Source organism: Drosophila subobscura, chromosome U (assembly GCF_008121235.1).
Source record: "Drosophila subobscura isolate 14011-0131.10 chromosome U, UCBerk_Dsub_1.0, whole genome shotgun sequence".
Taxonomy (NCBI): domain Eukaryota; kingdom Metazoa; phylum Arthropoda; class Insecta; order Diptera; family Drosophilidae; genus Drosophila; species Drosophila subobscura.
The window spans coordinates 22906828-22926372 of NC_048534.1; the positions used below are offsets into that span (position 1 = coordinate 22906828).

The window sequence follows — 19545 nt, forward strand, 5'->3', positions numbered from 1 at the left end:
TGTCACTGTTTTATAAAAATATTTACCAATGAAATAAACCAACAAATTTAAAGTTAACAAGGTAATATTTTGTATGTAAAGGATTGCTGTAGAGAATGTTTTCAAATAAATTATTATTTTCCTATTAAAATAGTAAGCATTTTCCAGTTATACTTGCGGTATATTTTTAACATGAAAGTGTATATTTCGGTATATTTTCGAGGGGTCTGTCGGTATATTTCATCGATAATGTCCGCGGTTACATTTTACTTTCGTCCCACCGCTAGCATCATTTTGAAATAAAATATTTTAAACGCAAAATTAAATGCCGAAACTATGAGCAATTTCTTGGATTTGCACGCTTTAAGCGTAGACGATATTGTCGAGGAGTACAAGATCCTGCACGAGCGTAATCAGAAGCTAAAGAACCAAACCGAAAGCGATGCCCAGCGCATATACGAACTGAAACGAAATCTGGACACGGCCCTAGCGGCGGAGGCCTACCTGACCCAAGAACTCGAACAATTGGGCACGCCGGCGGAAGTACGACCCGGTGTGGAGGTGCAGGAGCTGGAGGAGCTGCGCGGGCGCTTCAGGAGCCTGCAGGTGGAGCACGACACGCTCCAGCAGGACTATGACACCAAAGCGGAGGAGGCGCGGGGCTTGCAAAACCAATTGGCGGCTGCGGAGCGTGGGCTGGCAGCCAACTTGACATCCAAAGATGCACATGAAGAGTGCCACCAGCGCATACATGCCGTGGAGAGTGAGAACTCTGAGCTGCTGCATAAGCTGGCGGAGCATGAGGAGTTCAGCGTGAAACACATCCTGGAAGTGGCTGAAAAGGAGGTGGGTTTTAGATTTGTATCCCTCATTGGAGACTGTAATAATTGCTTTGTTTTCCGCTTAGAAAACCATCGAATGTCTGCAGGATCAGGTGAGCTGCCTGGAGCAGAATTTGCTGTGCAAACGCAACGAGCTGGAGGAGAAGGAGCAGCAGCTGTATGCCGCCCAGGAGGAGCTGGTGGATGCCAATGCCAAGATATTTCAGCTTACAAGTGCACCCCAAACGAATGGTAGCTATAAGGAGAAGCTTAGCTTGTGGTTTCAGCTTCGATTTGTGTGTTTTGCAGAGCCCAAGGGCAACTCGCTGTTTGCGGAGGTGGACGATCAGCGGCAGGTGATGAAGCAGCTGCTGGCTGCCCAGAAAAAGAGCTATCTGGACATGAAGAAGACCTACACGGAGAGCGAGTTCGAGATACGCCGCCTGAAGCGCGAGAATGTGGCCATGCACAGAGAGCTGCAGGCATGCAGCACCATTTTCTGCAGTGCGGACAAAACCTACCAGAGTGAGCGGCAGTACAGCCCTTGGGGAACCCTTTTGCCATGATTTACTCCTCCGCAGACAAACTCAACGAACGCATTGGCCAGCTGATGAGGCAGAACGAGAGCCTGGAGCAGCAGCTGAATGTCTCCCAGAAGCGACTGCGCGAGATTGCCAGCGAGAAGAACGTCACCTGGCTGGACTCCATGCTGGATTTCTGCAAGTATGAGTTGCCCAATCGCATCGACAGTGTGCTGGCATCGCTAAGCAAACACTTGCTAAGCCTCTTGCTCTGAGGCTGGCTCCCCTCTAGTTAGGTAATTATCCTCACCATCCCTCACCCATTCATCCATTTAGACGCGAAACGGACGAGCAGAAGGCGCAACTGCATCGAATGCGCATCCAAAAGGCCGCCCTGGACCAGCAGATGCGTTCCATGCAGCAGGAAATGGCGCGGTGAGTGAGATTTTGGCTCTTGTTTGCGATTTATGCTTGAATTTCTGCTTCCAGTTGGCGCTTTGAATCGCTGAAGTCTCGCTGCGTGCTGATTGATCGCGAGAATCTGCTGACGGAGCACAAGATTGCCTTCAAGCTGGTGCAGGCCATGGAGTTCAACATCGAGGAGGCTGAGCTGCAGGCCGCACGGCCACGCATTTTCAGTGTGGCAGCCACAGAGAGACTCACGGAGGTTGAAGCTGAGGAAACTGTGCCCCTGGCCACACCCATTGTAATCAAGCAAGAAGTGAAAGGGGAATCCCCTGCAGAAGAGGCACCCAAGCCCCTCAAGAAGGGCACGCCAGTGAAGACGCGCGCGGGTGGCATAAAAATCAAATGCGAAGAGAGCTCAGTGGCCGCAGCCAAGCCCCAGATGAAGGGCACACCCATCCAGACACGCATCAAAGTGGAATGCGAGGCCAGCGAGGAAGCGGATGAGGAGGAGGAGGAAGACCCAGACAATGACCAATCGATTGACAATGCAGTGAAACCAGTGATGAAGGGCACACCCGTTAAGCCACGCTTGGGCGTCATCAAAGTAAAGTCCAACGAAACGTTGATGGCCAAACAAGCGCCCGAAGCAGGAGCAGCCAAGTCCAAGGCTCGCCAGGGAACGCCACTGAAGCAAAAGGAACTCAAGGACGAGGACTATGACAGCGATGTGGAGGAGAGCAGCCCCGCCAAGCCACTGCGCAAGGGAACACCCGTGAGGGAGCCTGCCATGCAGGACACAACCAACCGGAATGTGCGCTCCATTCTGAGCAGGAAGCGTGAAATATTCGCCGAGGACAGCCACAAGACGGTGCAGTTCAGCGGCAGCTCACCTGTGGTACACAACCTGAGTCCCGTGGAGCAGCCACAGGCCGAGGAGGCCAAGGAGAATGAAACGCCAGCGACAGCAGCTGTTAAGGACATTAAGCCAACGATTAAGGGACCGAACATCATCAGACGCATTGTCATCGGCTCCAGGCAGCCAAGGAAGTGAAATTTGAATAAGAAAACTTTAATTAAAACTTAGAACAAGCAGCAGCAGGCAGCACGGGGAGCTAACAATTATTTCTAACTATTTTCTCCAGCTGTGGCCCCTTCCTCCCCGAACGACAGGTGGTCGTAGATGGGCGCTGTGGGCGCCGGCATCTCCTTTGTCTCTGCCTGCTCAGGCAGCTCCTTGATCTCGGAGTAAACCTGATACGGCAGCTCCGTGGGCAGTGACTCGTACGTCACGTGCTGCGTGCGCGAGCAGGAGGAATCCCTGTGGCCCGCGCAGTTGCAGCTCACCGGCGTCTCGTAGCCATCCTCCAGCGCAGGCTCCAAGTCCAGGTTGCCATTTGCTATGGGATAGCGCACAATGTCCACATGATCCACGAAGCGTGGCTGGCTGGAGGATTTACCATTCCCAAAGCACGACACGCCCGACACGTAGTAGGACAAGTGGAAGAGTCGCTCGCAGTGCAGATAGAGGTAGAGCAGCAGGAAGAGCAGCGCGATGCCCAGCGGCAGCATGAAGACAATGATGAGAGCGCCCGAACGCTGACTGCGATGCAGCTCCACGGGATTGCCGTAGAGCACCGTGAAGCTGGAGACATTCGTATTGGGATGCAGCACCGGCACGAAGGAGCTGTTGCCGGCCACATGCATAATCCTGCCCAGCGGGCGAGCCGGTTTGGTGGGTGCCGCCTGCGGACTGCAGCTCAAACCATTCACATTGATGTGGGAAATGTATTTGGAGTACTGCAGGAGCCGAAACGCTTGAGGTTGGGAGTGCGAGAAGTTGAGCAGCCACTGGCAGCTCCACGGATTGCCATCGATGGACATTCTCGGCTGCATGGACTGCTGCTGCTGCTGCTGCTCCACATCCTTCAGGCTCAGCAACTGATTCGAACGCAGATCGAGATGTTGCAGGGATTTCGGTGCAATTTGCAGCAGCTGCAGCAGGGACAGCGTTTGCAGACGATTCTGCTGCAAGCGTAGCTCCTGGAGTTGCGGCAATCCTGCGAACCAGCTGCTGTTTAGCTTCACCAATTGATTCCGACTGAGATCCAGCGTTAAGAGCGAACTTTCAGCTAGTTCCAGCGTGCTCAAGGCATTGCCACTGAGGTTTAAATGGAGCAAACTTTGATTTCCTTTGTGTGCAAGCGCAAATCCCTGCAGTTGGCAATCGACAAAGGAGACATTCAGCAGTTGGGTTGTGCCATTTGCCAGCAGCAGACTTCCCTTTTCTATTTTTGTACCCTCCACACTGAGTTCCGTGAGATTCTCAGGGATTGAATCAAAGAACTCCGCTGCAATCAGCTTCAGTTGCCTGAGGTCAAGTTTTCTTAGCATCCCCAGCTGCGCTAGGACTTCAGCATCCTTCAGCACCAATTGCTGCTCCTGCCTGATGCTCAGCTCTTGCAGTTCCTCACAGCCCAGCAGCGGTTCCATGTACCTCAGGGAGTTGCTCTCCACCCGCAGACACCTCAAATGCGGCAGCTGCTCAAAGCTATTCCCACTGAGCGTGCCCAGCTCATTGTTCGTAAGGGACACGGCTGTCATCTTGTTGAGAATGGGACCTCCGCAGCCCAACGTCAGGGTGGAGTCACCTACAAATCGCTCGATCTGCATGCTCTGCAGCTGGGGACAATTGTCCAGATACTCCAGGCCATAGCTGGCCACGCCGAGTGGCGGCGTGTGCCTGCCATCCAGCAGCACATGACTCTTGCCGGCCACACGCTGGGCACCAAGGTCGAAGGCTGTCAGTGCCTCCAGCGTGCTGTTTCTGGAGCAATCGATGTCCAGCGGCAGGCCAAAGTCTTGGGCGCTGCGATCCCATGCCGGCGTCATGTAGAGCGTGGCGCGTATGACGCAAGTGAATGTCGCTGCGTAGGCGGAAGACAACTCATCGTCAGCTGTTGCTGCTGTCGCCCTCACGTGTGACAAGAACAGCAGCAGACACTGGCAAAGGCAGAGCATGACGCAGTGCGTCATTGTGTGTGGGGAACGCCTGGGGCTGCCCATCCGGAGTTCGTACGCGACGCGTGCGAAAATTCAACTGAGAGCCGAGGAGCGACCCTCACATTGGAAAAGCCAACCAGCAGCACACCTTTGCGGCTGCCAGCCCCCCTCCAGCCGCTCTCTAAGAGTTTTCCTTACAAATTTATCTCTCAGAGATGTTTTCGTGTTATATTTTTAGCCAAGACTCCTCGCTCTCTGGCTCGGAACGCTGCTCTTTCGGCTGTCATCGCCTGGTCCATCCTCTGCCTAATCTCTCGCCAACACTTTTCGCACAGCAAGTGGCTGTGGAAATTTTGTTTATATGTAAAACGGCCAGCAGCTGCGAGAAATTTCCATGGAAATGGAATTATTGTTTTGTTTTTTTTAATTTTGGTTCAATTTGATTGGCACTTGTTGATCAAGGCATGAGATCACACAGCTCAGGTGCATCATTAGAGGCTACGGGATTCATTTTTGCGTTTCGATCTAAGAATTTATTTCCTCTCTTATATTGTAAAAGAAGATTTTCCTTTATAAACACACTATTTTGAGTTGAATGAGCTCTTATCTCGTTCATCTGTCTCGACAAGTTTGATAGTTTGACATTTTCGGGTGCCTAAAAAAGCTTAGCAAGCCTTCGAAATTCAAAATATAGCTAACTGCGCGCGCTGTTGCTGATCAGGGAAATTCTCTCCTGGGTGTAAACGTTCAGGGAAATACTCTCCAGTGTTTAAGCGGTCAGGGAAATTCGCTCCTGTGTGTAAACGGCCAGGGAAATTATCTCCTTTAAGACGCTCTCCCGTACTCGATATATTTAACGCTCTCCCTACTCACTGCTGCGTTTTACATATGAGCACAGAAATAAGCGCCTTTATTTAAAATAATTTCTTTCCTTTCTTCTTGGTCCTTAAAACATTACTTTCCTTTATAATCACACACTATTTCTTGTTTTTTTTTATAGGAAACTTATTATTTATAAATTTTAATCAAAGAATCCATTAACAGACACTAACCGGACACGTGTAAGACCCAAACAATTTGATTATATGCATCGCAGCCCTCTGTCTCCATCTCCATTTCTTCTACCTAGAGGGTGTGAGGCATATCTTCAAGTTGTTTAGGCCTTGGCCTTCATTAGCATCATGCGTGGATTACTGCGTCCGGCGCTGGATCCCTGGGAACTTGGATTGGCCCGGCCAATGCCCGATGACTCGTTGGGCCGGACCGAGCCAATGCCAGAACTGGCGGGACCACCTCCAATTCCTACCCCACCGCCACTGCCGCTTATGCCGCTGCCGCTGCCACCTGATGTCATGGAGTAGATGTGTCGCCGCAGCACGCGAATGTGCTTCTGGGAGACCTCAAAGTTGTGCACCAACGTGTGCAGCTGGGCCTGCAGCTCGGCAATGAGACTGTCGCGCTCTTGGATCAAGCTCGAGGTGGAATTCTGGCTGCGGCTGAGCTTCAGCTCGAGGTCGAAGATGCGCTTCTGCAGCTCGCGGCGCTGCTTTTCGCTCTGCTCTCGGTGGCGGCACATCTGCCGCTTGCTGGCCGACTGCAGCGACTCCAGCTGCTGCTTGACGCTGCTCAGCTCCTCGGACAGGCGTCGCTTCTCGGTCTTGAGGGCGGCATTGTAGTTCTTGAAGATCTTCAGGTCACGCTCGGCAGCCTTCAGGCGGTTGATGGTCACCAGCTTGCGGCGCCCCAGCTCGTCGATCTTCAGCTTCAGCTGATTGGCCTCCTGGTGCAGCAGTCGGAGCTTGTCCACCAGCTTGCAGTTCTCCCGCATGGCCTTCTCGTACTTGCTGTGCTCCTCCCGCATCAGCTGCGGCAGGTGCGAGATGTGCTTCAGCTTCACATCGATCTTCGAGCGGAGCGAGTCGATGTCGTGGTAGATGCTCGACTCCAGCTGCTTGTTGTTGACGTGCAGCTTGTCGATCTCGTGCTTCTGCGTCTTCATGATCTCCTGCGCCTTCACACACCTCGAATGGTAGTCGGACAGTCGATCCTTCTGCTGTCGAATGATGCTGCGATATTGTCCCTGCTCGGTCTTCAGGCTGTTGATGGTCGTGTAGAGCTCACGCGTGGAGCTGCCTTCACGCTCCCTGGGATGTGCCCGCTCCTGCTTGTACTGGTGATGATCCTGCGAGGTGTTCATCACGTCCTTGAGCACCTTGTAGACATCCTTGATCGAGGCCGGCTGGTTCTCTTGATCCTCCATGTCGTCCTCGTCCTCGTCCATTATTGAACGCTGTCGACGCCTGGCCTGCCGACTTGCCAGCGTCTCCACAATGTGGCTGCTGTAGTCGTCGCTCACCTGATCGGACAGGCTCATCTTCTTCGACGGGGAGTGCTTCTCCCTGGGGTACAGCTTCGGCTTCTTCTGGTGCAGATCCTCGTAGGAGTTGGGCGCCTCCAGGACAGTCATGAAGCTGCTGCTGCTGCGAAAGATCTTGCTGCTGCTCTGCTCCAGGGACGCATTGGAGGCGATGCTGGTCGAGGATTTGTAGCTGTAGACATCAGCAACGCCGTCCAGCTCCTCCTCCTCCTCCTCCTGGTCGGAGCTGCTGCCACGCGTGGCCACAAACTGGTCGTGCTGCTGCTGCAGTCCGCTCAGCTGGTAGTTGATCTTCATGTACTTCTCCTCCAGATCCTTGGTCGTCTCGTTGTACTCCTGCAGCTCCTGCTTGTACTTGCACAGCTCCTCCTTCAGCTTCGCCCCAATCTCGTCCGAGTTTTGTGGCTTCTGCAGACGTGCATCCCGTGCACGTTCTCCAGGGCGATAGGAGGCGGATCTCTTCTGCCCCAGCTTGGGTATGCGATGCCTGCCCTCACACTCGTACTCTTGCTCATCGTCGAGCTTCGCATCGGTCTCATCCACCTCGTTGAGGGCCAGTTCCACGTCTCCTTGCCCGTCGCCATGATGCTCGTTATCCTTCCGCGGCAGCTCCTCTCTCTTAGCCAGCTCCAAGTCGTTGCCAGTCGCCTCCATTGTTTGTTTATCTGCTCCAAGGCTGCCTCTTCAGACTCAGTCAAAGTGGTGGCTTTTGTGGGTTACTAAAATTTAGCGTTTGATCTGATCTAATCCAATTGAATTCGCACTTGTGAAATTTTAACGCTGTTTTGAGCCAACAGAAAATTTTTACAACAATATTATCACATTCGTTTACTAAAATTAATGAATTAATGAAGTTATTCTCCAGACGATTCGAAAACTACTGACTTTCAAGGAGATTTTTTCAGGCCAGGCCTACTGGGATTTGTTGCTACGAAAAAATTAAGTGAAATTTAAAGAAATTTCCATTTTAGTTTTTGCTGATTTTAATATTTTTGATGCAATTTTTCATCAAAATGCTAGTGTTCAGATGAGCAGCGCTGGCGGGCTGGCAGCACTGTTAACAGCCCAGGTAACAGTCTGTTTCCGCCGTTTACCAACAGCCTGTAGCTACCAGACTACTGTGCTGTTAATGCACCCGTTTACAGTGCTGTTAGTGCAGCCGTCTACAGTGCCGTTAGCGCTCTCTGACAGCCCCCTGAGTGGGCTTTAGTCCATTTGGGAATCATTTTTAAATTAATTAAACGAGCCGCTAGATATCCAGGCCCTAGGCTGATGCATCTGGGCTTTGATTTGAGAAGTCTGAAGTGCTGCCCAAGGGGTAACAAATTTTAGTTTTTCTCCACTCACTCCCTCGTTTCGGTTTATAAATTTTTTCCGAATCACAGCAGGCCATATTCTATATGCTATCATATTCCCATTCAGATTATACGGCTAGTGCCTCAGTTTATTTTATACGTTTAGGAATAGCACAACAGCTCAGCTGATCAAATTTTTTAGTTAATTTTTTCAAATTTTTAGTGGGCACAAAAAGGGGAAAAGAAAATAAAAGTTCAGAAAACGTATACAAAAATTGTTGAAAATTCTACGAATTTGGAATAGAGTAGCATAGGGATGGCGGATACAGAGAACACCGAAGATGGTGGGGAGTACGAGGAGGAGCAAAAGTTCATGGAGGAGCACATGATGGAGGAGGGCATCGAGGATGATCTGTTCTCGCGCCTGGGCGAGTCCTCCGACGATCCGGAGCAGAAGCGCATGTACATGGAGTATCTGGCACTGATCAAGGAGATCGACTGCCAGAACAAGATCATCCAGGACATCAAGGGCAATGTGATGGACATGTGCTCCAAGCCCTGCCAGACCCGCAACGACATGCGCGAGATCAAGCGCCTGCGCGTGTGCATGGAGCAGGAGAACATCAAACTCCACACCATGATGCGGCGTGCCATCGAGCTGCAGAACTTTGGCTCGCATCGGCACTACCAGGAGGTGAACCTGACCACCACCGTGGACGAGGATCAGCTCTCGCCCTACATGTGCAACATGGGCACATGCAACGGGCTGCGGGATAGCTCGGCGGAACCCTGCAGCGATGAGGCCAGCTCTTGTGCCAGTCATGGCGGTGGCGGTGGAGCGATGGATGAGCGACTGATCTGTGCCCTGCAGAAGGCCATGCAGAAGATGAAGGGCGCCTGTCCGGAGGATAGGCGCATGATGCAGGAGATTGCCGCTGCCATAATGGCCTGCAAGAGCAAGCCGCCCGTCTGCAGTCCCGGACCCTGTGGCGCGAAGTCTCCCTGCCCGGAGAGCAGCAGCAGCGTGTGCCCCGCTGCACCGCCCTGTCGTTCGGCCAAGCGCTCGCATGGCCATGCCCCATGTCCGCAGAACTCCTCCGCGCCCTCACACACAGAGTCCATGGACAGGCTGAAGCATCGCATTGTGAAAATGCAGTGTGCGGTGAAGAAGTTGCTGCACGAAGTGAGCCAGCGCGAGGGGCAGGAGCCGTGCGATGATCAGAGCGAGGATGAGGAGCCTTGCGCCCGCCCATGCCCGGCACGTCCGCCCTGCCCGGAGGAACCCGATCCACTGGTCATCTGCGGCGGCAAGCTCAACACCAAGGCGGACAAGTACGAAAAAATGAAGGAGAACTACACGCGGCTGCTGACCGAGTTCCAGCGCAAGGATTGCCAGATGAAGGAGATGCAGAAAAGGTAAGGGAAATGTTTGCTCTTCTCTTAATCCAACTCCAACTCCTACCCAGAATGAAGGGCATTTGTGGCAGCGGCCCATCGAAAGGCGGCGATGGAGAGGCCGATGCTGCCGAGTTGAATCTGCTGCGTGCACGCGTCAATGAGCTGAAGGAGGAGCAGCAGGAGTTCAAGTGCATCATGAAGGAGCAGTCGCAGCAGCTGGAGGACTACCGCAACAAGTACCTGCTGGCCCAGCAGAAGGTCGAGGAGCAGTGCGTGTCGCTGGAGAAGCTGAACATGAACAACAAGCGCATCGAGCAGCAGATCAACACGGAGGTGAAGGAGATCCGTGCCAAGTTCCAGGAGAAGCTCAACGAGCTGCTCCACTTCCCCAAGCTGCTGGAGAACGAGCAGCTGAAGCTGGCCCAGATCTGCAAGGAGAAGGACGAGCTGCAGGGCAAGCTGGTGGTCGTCTGCAAGGAGCTCAAGTCCTGCAAGGCCCAAATGAGCTCCCCCACCTCGGTGGACGTGCGCCCACAACTAGCCCAGTGCCAGCTGGAGCTCACGCAGGCCCGCAACGAACTGGAGGAGCTGCTGCGCCAGCGAGATCTCTTCTGCGAACAGCTGAAGGCCACCCAGGACGACCTCGACACACTGCGCACTGAGTCCGCCAAGATCATAGCCGGCACCAAAGAGCGCGCCGAACTGATTAAATCCCAGCAGCAGGAGCACATCAATCGCCTCGAGAAGGAGCTGGCCCAGTGCCGTGCCACCGCCTCACTGTCCGTCAACGATCGCGAGGCCGTCATACGCGAGATGCAGGGTCAGCTCAACACGCTCTCCTACAGCTTCGATGCCGCCCAGAAGCAAATCAAGACGCTGCGCAACCACATTGCCTATGTATCCAATGAGAATTGTTTCCCAGTCAAGTGCTAGGTGGGCCCAAGCAGAGAGCTGTGATTCATGATTCCAAATTGTTCTGTTAAAACATAAATTCTAGAGCAAGTCTTTCCATATAAAATGCAGATAAATGGGCTAAGACTTGCAGCTCTATGGGGAGACGGGCCTTAGATTTAGCTTATCTTATCTGCTGGATATCCAATTTAGATTCGTTTTTATGGCGCTCCCTCGGGAAACAAATATATTGCTTTATTCTCTGTAGCACTTTGAGGAACAACTACTAAATGGTCAATGTTTCTATGTACTTTAAGGAGGAGGCGCTACTGTAATGGCGAGTAGAAAAAAACAATCTACAATGACTTGACGGCCAGTCGCTTCATTTTGGGTGCATTCTTTTTGGCCTGACGCTTCTGCTCCTTGGCCTCCCAGCGGCGCTGCTTCTCCGGGTCTTCATCGGCCAGAATGCGCTCCTTCTCCTGCTTGCGCTTGTCCTCGCGACGCTGAGCAGCGGCCTCGGCACGTGCAGCGTGTGTGCTCTTCAAGAACTCCTCCTCAACGCGCTGACGGTTCTTGTCAGACTTGGACTTGCCCTGCAAACAGATTTATAGTACCAAACACTCAATCGTATTTGTGGATGGATTACCTCCTTGGACATGCGATAAGTCTTCAAACGTTCCATTAGGTAAAAGATCAACAATAACAAGGGCTTAATGGTTTCCATTTCGGCATGCTTGGGCAGATTGAAGCCGGCCAGGAGCACCGGCTTTGTCTCCAGCTGCTTCAGTGTGTTGCCCTCCTCCTGCTGGATGGGGCCACTGAACTGATCCGAAATGTGCAGGTAATCGATATAGCTTTGGTATTTCTTAAGTGCGGTAATAATGCGTGTCTCCAGTATGGCAGATGTTGCCTCTGGCACCTCCGAGAGCACTGCGAAGCCATTGGGCACATTGTAGCGATCCTCCGGCTTCCCGACTAGACTACAGAATTTGCTCTGCAAAATGGCCAGCAAAATGGTTTTAGAATCGAATTTAAATTGGGCATTAATAAAGGTTCCTTACCAAATCTGTATATTCCTTAAAGACCTTGGTGATGGTCTTCTTAGTGCCGACTGCAAATACAAATGAATCCATTAGGCCACGCGTCAGTTCGATTTTGATATGGACCTGATCCAGCTGGGGGCGCATCAGTCCCGCCACAAGGGACACCAAGTCCTGGCGCTTGATCATCTTTAGCTCGACGAGCATGCCTTCGCAGCATGTGCGTCCCGAGCACCAGAGCGTGTACAGGCTCTCGCTCTCCTTGATCAGACCGGGATTCTCATTCTCAGCCTTGCCATCGTCCCCCACCAAGGCAAAGTTCTCATCCAACAGAGCTTTGTGCGTGCTGAACCAGAGCTGGGCCAGTCGTGCGTTTTTCGCCTTTCCCGCAAAGAAGTTGGCAAAGTACGCCAGCAGACCGGCGACCATCAGCATCTCCATCCAATAGGAGTCCCAGTGGGTGCGGAAGTGCAGCGGGATGTTGGGTATATTCAGTTTGGGCTCGGCCTGCTCGTCGATTGGCGGGTCCTTGGCATCGCCGCCGTCATAGCCCTCGAACTCCTCCTCGTCCTGGAAGTGCTCGAACTCGTCGTCCTCCTCCACAAGGCCATCATCATCATCGTCGTCGACGACTTGCGGCTGCTTGCGTGGCGGCACTTGTTCCTCCCTGGAGCCACTGTCCCCGCCAGCACCTTCACCTGCCGAATTGGACTCTGCATTCTTGGCCGCTGGCTCCGTGTAATAGTTGGAACCAACGAACTCATCATCGAATTCGGCAAAATCATTGTCATTATCGCCTTCCTCAAAGTCCGACTGCGCCTGGCACGCACAGATGAGCGCCAGCAGCAAAAAGGCAAATACTGGTCGCATTCTTAACGAATACTCTTCACTAATGTTACGTTTTGTGTCCTTAACTAAGTTACAATTTCTCTAAATGTGCTATATTTTCACCCTAATTACGAAAAAAAGAATCTAGGTTAAATTTGGGTTAGGGCTGCACAACTATCGATGGTACTTTTTTCGATAATCGATGTATCGGTTGAGAGAAAGCAGTGTTCGAAGACTAGAATATTAATTAAGTGCACTTAAGAAGTAAATCGAAACTAATCTTGGAAGGAGAAACCGCCAACCACAAAATCACAGACAAAGTATATTTTTCATATAAAAATATATTCACACCACATATAATTTGTTTAACAAATTAATCCATACGATATATGTACCCATCTCTATGATTTGCACAAGGTGTGTGATAATCATTTCATAGTGAAGTGTAAATAAAGGTAGTGGAATACAATTAGTAATAAATTGCAGAAATATCATGTGTAAAACATACTTTATACATACATTATGTTGTGCCAGCCCTGCGCCACCTTTTCAGGCTTTTCCATAGCATGGCCATTCCGTCTATCGACCTATCGATTTTCTTTTTGTAAACACGTTGCACTGGCAATATTTGCGTAAAGTGCGTAAATCTGTATAAAACAATTGTTGTAAACAATTGCGACGTGCACTAATCTGAAATGGTGAGTAATACCTGCTGGCGGGGAATACGCACAGACCCTTGTTATCTTTATGTGCTGGACTCCAGCAAACTGCCACGAAAGCATGCCGGCTGATGCAATATTTCCCGGAATTCTTCTTCATTCCATATGCTCGTACATGTTCAAAAATGCAAATTTCCGTTAATGCACCAGGCGAATATCGAACGGAAAGGCACCTTCAAGGTGGAATACCTGCAGAAGATCGAGCGCGAAGTGCAGGAACGCTGGGAAAAGGAGCGCGTCCATGAGACTGATGCACCAGCGACGCCAAAGAAGCAACAGTCGGAGAAATTCTTCGTGACGTTTCCCTTTCCCTATATGAATGGAAGGCTGCACTTGGGGCATACATTCAGTCTGTCCAAGGCGGAGTTTGCCGTTCGCTATCATCGCCTGAAGGGACGTCGTGTCCTGTGGCCCTTTGGTTTCCATTGCACTGGAATGCCGATCAAGGCCTGTGCCGACAAATTGACGCGTGAAGTGGAACTATATGGCTATCCACCCCAATTTCCAGAGGCGGTGGAGGAGACGCCCGTTGAGGAGACCCAGTCGGAGATACCCAAGGACAAGTCGAAGGGCAAGAAGAGCAAGGCTGTGGCCAAGACGGGTGGTGCCAAGTTCCAGTGGCAGATCATGCAGAGTTTCGGTCTCAAGGATGAGGAAATCAAAGAGTTCTCCGACCCACAGCATTGGCTGAACTACTTCCCCCCGCTGGCGATTCAGGACCTGAAGAGCATTGGCGCCCACATCGATTGGCGGCGCAACTTCATCACAACGGATGCCAATCCCTTCTTTGATTCGTTCGTCCGATGGCAGTTCAATCATCTGAAGGAGCGCGGCAAGATTATGTACGGAAAGCGCTACACCATCTACTCGCCCAAGGATGGACAGCCGTGCATGGACCACGACCGTTCCTCTGGCGAAGGTGTGGGCCCGCAGGAGTACACTCTGATCAAAATGAAGGTGCTGCAGGCACCCAAAGTGTTGAGGTTTGAAATAGTTTTCAATCTTCCCGCTTCCATTGTGATTTAATTGGAGTTTCTTTTGTAGCGCCATCAAGCAACCCATTTACATGGTGGCCGCCACACTGCGACCGGAGACGATGTATGGCCAGACCAACTGCTGGCTGCATCCGGACATAAAGTACATTGCGTGGCAGACCTCGCGGAATGAAGTGTGGATCAGCACTCATCGCGCAGCGCGCAACATGACCTATCAGGGATTCACCGCCGAGGAGGGCAATATTGTGGTGCTGGCTGAGATCACGGGCCAAGAGCTGCTGGGTACTCCCCTTTCGGCACCCTTGACGACTCATAAGATCATCTACACGCTGCCCATGCTGAGCATCAAAGCGGACAAGGGCACGGGCGTGGTGACCTCTGTGCCCTCCGACTCGCCCGACGATTACGCTGCCCTGTTGGATCTGCAGAAGAAGGAGGCGTTCCGCCAGAAGTACGGACTCAAGGATGAAATGGTTCTGCCCTACGCACCCTTCCCCATCATTGAGGTGCCCACACTCGGAAATCTCAGTGCCGTTCATGCCTACGATACGCTCAAGATTCAGTCGCAGAACGACAAGGAGAAGCTGGCCGAAGCCAAGGAAATGTGTTACCTGAAGAGTGAGTGGAGGCGCTCTCCTCTTTAGAGATGCATTTTTGAAATTTGTGTCATCTTTTTAGGCTTCTATGATGGCATCATGTTGGTTGGGGAGTTTGCCGGGTGCAAAGTTCAGGATGTCAAGAAGAATCTACAAAAGAAAATGGTGGATGCCAACGAGGCAGAAGTGTATTATGAGCCCGAGAAGACCATCATGTCACGCTCGGCCGATGAGTGTGTTGTTGCGCTGTGCAATCAGTGGTACATCAACTACGGCGAACCCGTTTGGAAGGCGCAGACAGTCAAGATACTGCAGGATATGGAGACCTTCCACGAGGAGGCACGCAACAATTTCGAGGCGTGCCTAAACTGGCTGCACGAGTACGCCTGTTCGCGCACATACGGCCTGGGCACCAAGCTACCATGGGATGAGCAGTGGCTAATTGAGTCACTGTCGGACTCAACCATTCACATGGCATACTATACAGTGGTGCATCTGATACAGGGTGGCAGCCTGCGTGGCGAGAGGCCCGGTCCCTTTGGTATGTCCTGGCACTGGGTTGTCCAATTTTCATGGAATTCCCTTTGTAAAACTAATTTATTTTTGTTTTTAGGCATAAAACCTGCTGACATGACTTCTGAGATCTGGGACTACATCTTCTTCAAGGAGACACCGCCACCAAAGAAGTCAAACATTAAGCTGGAACATTTGGCTGTGCTGCGGCGCGAGTTCGAGTATTGGTATCCCATGGATCTGCGTGTTTCCGGCAAGGATCTCATCAATAACCATCTGACCTTCACTCTGTACAATCATGCGGCTATTTGGCCAAAAGATGACACCAAGTGGCCCAAGGGCATGCGTGTGAATGGCCATCTGCTGCTCAACTCGGCCAAGATGTCCAAGTCGGATGGCAATTTTCTGACCCTGACCGATGCCGTGGACAAGTTCTCGGCCGATGGCATGCGTCTGTGTCTGGCCGATGCTGGCGACAGCATTGAGGATGCTAACTTTGTGGAGAGCACAGCGGATGCGGGCATCCTGCGCTTGTACACGTTCATCGAGTGGGTCAAGGATATGTTGGAAACAAAGAGCACCCTGAGAACGGGCGCCGCCAGGACGTTCAATGATCAGGTATTCCTCAGTGAGCTGAACCTTAAGACGCAGCAGACGGACGACAACTACCGCAAGATGCTGTTCAAGGAGGCCCTGCGAAGCGGTTTCTATGAGTTGCAGCTGGCCCGCGACAAGTACCGCGAGCTGTGCGGCACTCAGGGCATGCACGTGGAGTTGGTGCTGGAGTTCATACGTCGTCAGGCTCTTCTGGTGGCTCCCATCTGCCCGCATATGGCGGAACACGTTTGGGGACTGTTGGGCAACAAGGAGTCGATTGTCCACGCTCTCTGGCCCGAGGTGGGGGCCATCAATGAGCTCGACATTATGTGCTCCGAGTACCTCATGGAGGCGGCTCACGCCTTCCGTCTTAACCTGAAGAATCTGCTGCAGCTGAAGGCCAAGGGCGGCAAGGAGAAGACGCTGGATCCGCAGACAGCGAAGCCCAATCGGGCGCTCATTTGGGTGGCCAAAACCTATCCGCCCTGGCAGTGCTGCGTCCTGGACACCATGCGGGAGCTGTTCAATAAGTTCAATGCCTCCTTGCCCGACAACAAGGTGATTGCTGCAACACTCCAGAAAAAGGCGGAACTCAAGAAGTTCATGAAGCGAGTGATGCCGTTCGCCCAAATGATACGCGAGAAGGTGGAATCGGGCAAGGGAGTGGCGGCCATGGCTGTCAACCTGGAGTTCGATGAGCGACAAGTGCTGATCAGCAATCTGGAGTACCTCAAGAACACCCTGGATGTAAGATTTTGTCCTACAATTTAATTGAATTCTCACAATAACTTTTATGCTTTGAAATTTTCTTAGCTGGATGCTCTGGAAGTCAAGTACACCGATGATCCCTCGGCACCAGAGAAAACGCGCGAGGAAGTGCGCCCTGGTTCGCCATTCATCAGCTTCAGTGTGGCCCCCAATGTCAGCGTTGAGCTGGTGAATCCCACTGAGCGTTCATCGCTCTTCCAAGTCAACACCATCATCAGTGAGGGCGACACAGTGCAGTCACTGCGTGAGAAGATCTCCAAGATTATTGGGCTGAAAACGGATCTGTCTAATCTGAAAATCTGGCACTTCAATGACACCCAGCTGGGTCCACGCAAGATACCCAACTTTGAGGATTACAAGACAGGCAAAACGTTGCTTAAAGAGGGAAACTTCATCCTTGATGTGGCAGCCAGGCGCGTGAGCGTGGAGCAAGCTGGCAAGCTAACCGAAGTGGGTCGCAATCTGATCTATGTGGTGGAGTAGATGGTTGAGGTTATATTGAACTAATTTATTCACAAAGGAAACTTTTTGAAGCTTGTAAAACAAGTTGATGGCTATTAAAGAACTAACTTAATACCTTAACGCCAAATGCATTTGACCCAATTAGACGGGCCGCTTGACTCTTACGATTACGAGCTGCCGCCAAGGCCAAGAAATTTTTATTTTTAGAGAGCACATCCCATAAGCCAACCCCCCAAAGAACGTTGCATTCTGTGACTTACGTTGGGGTATGATGGTTTTGTGGCAATGTGGAACATCTACGGTTATAAAAGGGCATTAAAACCTTCGAACCCTCCCTTTGCTGACCTTCTCTTGTGGCTGTTTTTGTGGGTCATTCGGCAGATAAGCGCCTCAGCGGTGTCTTAGCGGCACAGTAGGAGGCTATCGTTAAGGCAAGAGCATATATAAGGCCTCAAAAGCCAAACGAATCCAAAGCAAAGTTTGACTTTGGTGCCAACATGTTGAGTCTTCGTGTGTTTCTGTTGCTGCAGTGCAGCCTTTTGGTGTTTGCTGGCGTTTGCCTTATACCCCAACCGATTATGCGACAGCGTTCCCTAAAGGATACACTCCTGAAGACACAACCCCGCTTGGATGGACGCATTGTGGGTGGACATCGCATCAATATCACTGATGCGCCACATCAGGTATCGCTGCAGACTTCTAGTCACATTTGTGGTGGATCCCTGATATCCGAGGAGTGGATATTGACCGCTGCACATTGCACATAGTGAGTATGGATGGCACCTTCCTCTCTGCCAGGGTTTAACTCGGTTTATTTCTGATACAGTGGCAAGACTGCGGATCGTCTGAAGATTCGCTTGGGCACCTCGGAGTTCGCTCGCAGTGGAGAGCTACTCCGTGTCAAGCAAATCGTGCAGCATGCCAAATTCAACTTCTCGAATGTGGACTATGACTTCTCGCTGCTGCAGCTGCAGCATCCCATTAAATTCGATGAGACCAAGAAGGCCATCAAACTACCGGAGCCGGAGACGGAGCAGCAGCTTATGGACGGGGAGACCTGTTTTGTGAGTGGCTGGGGAAACACCCAGAACCTACTGGAGTCGCGCGAGTGGCTGCGACAGGTGGAGGTGCCGTTGGTCAACCAGGAGGTGTGCAGCGAGAAGTACAAGCAGTATGGTGGCGTCACCGAGCGTATGATTTGTGCCGGTTTCATGGCGGGTGGCAAGGATGCTTGCCAGGGCGACTCCGGCGGCCCGATGGTTAGTGAATCGGGTGTTCTAGTGGGCATTGTCAGCTGGGGCTATGGTTGTGCCAAGCCCGACTATCCAGGCGTTTACTCGCGCGTGGCAGTTGCCCGCGACTGGGTGAAGGAGCACAGCGGCGTCTAGCATACAAAAGTTCTTCAATAAAGCGCATTCGATTTAATAGGGGGGCGTTTCCATCGAGAGGTTTCCTTGCACACGTTGCCAGCACACAATGTACTTGCCAGACATGCGATTGTCTTTCTCCCCTCCTCATCTGCACATTTCGCGGGGGGCGGCAGTCTCTTCACCGGCACATGGGACGCCGTTTGCTACGGCGCATGTCAGCGCCTTCCCTGCTCCCTGTGCTTCGTCTTCCCAGTATTGCCGCACTCATGTGGTACATGAAATTCCATTGCGATCCATGCCGCTCGGGAGTTGCACAATTTTGAAATTTACCCCAAAACGGGGAGACAACAATAAAGGTATCTGGTATTCTCTGGCTTTAATTACTGGCAAAAAAGAACAATATTAAGAGAATACAGAAAAAAACAGCAAAGTTCTCTGCTCACCTTTTGGCGCACAATCTTCAGGTGACGATTCTGTGTTTGCGTCGGATGAGGAAACGCGAACGCAAGGACTACGCAGGCTCGCGACGATATCGAACGAACCTACGCAAACTGTTTGCATGACTCGGTGACTTTCCTAGCCCAAAAAGTGTATATGATGCAATTTGATTCTCTCGCGGAAACACACAAAAAAATCCCATTGTAGGGATGCTTAGTTTTTCGCTCATTCCAAGCTGTTCCTCTGTCCACTGCCATACTCTCCTTATGGTCTGCTATATTGTATATACATAGATATTTATATGAGTACGCCCTTGATGGAGACACACGGGGGCAAGGCACGTAACTTGCTTATGTACTTGAACCCAAGTGGAAAGTTTCTACTCTGTTCTGAGCTTCAAGAGGTTCTAATTTCTGTACATAAAAATTATATTTTACTCTTATTTTATTTTTAAACTGAAGATCATAATATCTAGATATATACATATTAGGGATTTTGAAAGAACTGTTTTGCTATTTAACACACT

General features: G+C 51.5%; 6 protein-coding genes across 7 annotated transcripts; 4 read left to right on the top strand and 2 right to left on the bottom strand.

Annotated features, from left to right (window-relative positions):
* The first annotated feature begins 244 nt into the window (after positions 1 to 244).
* LOC117902371 (protein Spindly) lies at positions 245 to 2824 on the top strand. The gene is made up of 6 exons (XM_034813687.1): positions 245 to 825; positions 887 to 1052; positions 1110 to 1325; positions 1382 to 1523; positions 1658 to 1756; positions 1811 to 2824. Exons 1-6 carry the CDS (start codon positions 316 to 318, stop codon positions 2778 to 2780), a joined length of 2103 nt encoding a protein of 700 aa, XP_034669578.1. The 5' UTR covers positions 245 to 315; the 3' UTR covers positions 2781 to 2824.
* On the bottom strand, positions 2812 to 4875 carry LOC117902373. The gene has a single exon (XM_034813690.1). The coding sequence runs from the start codon at positions 4790 to 4792 to the stop codon at positions 2855 to 2857; it is 1938 nt and encodes a 645-aa protein (XP_034669581.1). The 5' UTR covers positions 4793 to 4875; the 3' UTR covers positions 2812 to 2854.
* Positions 4876 to 5754: 879 nt separating this feature from the next.
* Positions 5755 to 12748, bottom strand: LOC117902374 (coiled-coil domain-containing protein 47). Of its 2 annotated transcripts, XM_034813691.1 has the most exons (3): positions 11755 to 12740; positions 11340 to 11687; positions 10909 to 11286 (listed from the first exon to the last, which is right to left on the bottom strand). In XM_034813691.1, the coding sequence occupies exons 1-3, from the start codon at positions 12601 to 12603 to the stop codon at positions 11047 to 11049; spliced, it is 1437 nt and encodes a 478-aa protein (XP_034669582.1). In that variant the 5' UTR covers positions 12604 to 12740; the 3' UTR covers positions 10909 to 11046. The 2 variants fall into 2 exon arrangements, with proteins under 2 accessions (XP_034669583.1, XP_034669582.1); XM_034813692.1 differs by lacking the exons at positions 10909 to 11286; positions 11340 to 11687 and adding an exon at positions 5755 to 6995 and having other exon boundaries at positions 12343 to 12748.
* LOC117902372 lies at positions 8718 to 10821 on the top strand. The gene is made up of 2 exons (XM_034813688.1): positions 8718 to 9817; positions 9868 to 10821. The coding sequence occupies exons 1-2, from the start codon at positions 8718 to 8720 to the stop codon at positions 10730 to 10732; spliced, it is 1965 nt and encodes a 654-aa protein (XP_034669579.1). The 3' UTR covers positions 10733 to 10821.
* Positions 12749 to 13104: 356 nt separating the features above from the next.
* Positions 13105 to 17338, top strand: LOC117902370 (leucine--tRNA ligase, cytoplasmic). Its single transcript, XM_034813686.1, has 6 exons — positions 13105 to 13259; positions 13431 to 14263; positions 14325 to 14893; positions 14954 to 15412; positions 15485 to 16728; positions 16795 to 17338. Exons 1-6 carry the CDS (start codon positions 13257 to 13259, stop codon positions 17230 to 17232), a joined length of 3546 nt encoding a protein of 1181 aa, XP_034669577.1. The 5' UTR covers positions 13105 to 13256; the 3' UTR covers positions 17233 to 17338.
* Positions 17339 to 17448: 110 nt separating this feature from the next.
* LOC117902375 (trypsin-1) lies at positions 17449 to 18636 on the top strand. The gene is made up of 2 exons (XM_034813693.1): positions 17449 to 17977; positions 18038 to 18636. Exons 1-2 carry the CDS (start codon positions 17709 to 17711, stop codon positions 18597 to 18599), a joined length of 831 nt encoding a protein of 276 aa, XP_034669584.1. The 5' UTR covers positions 17449 to 17708; the 3' UTR covers positions 18600 to 18636.
* Positions 18637 to 19545: the final 909 nt, after the last annotated feature.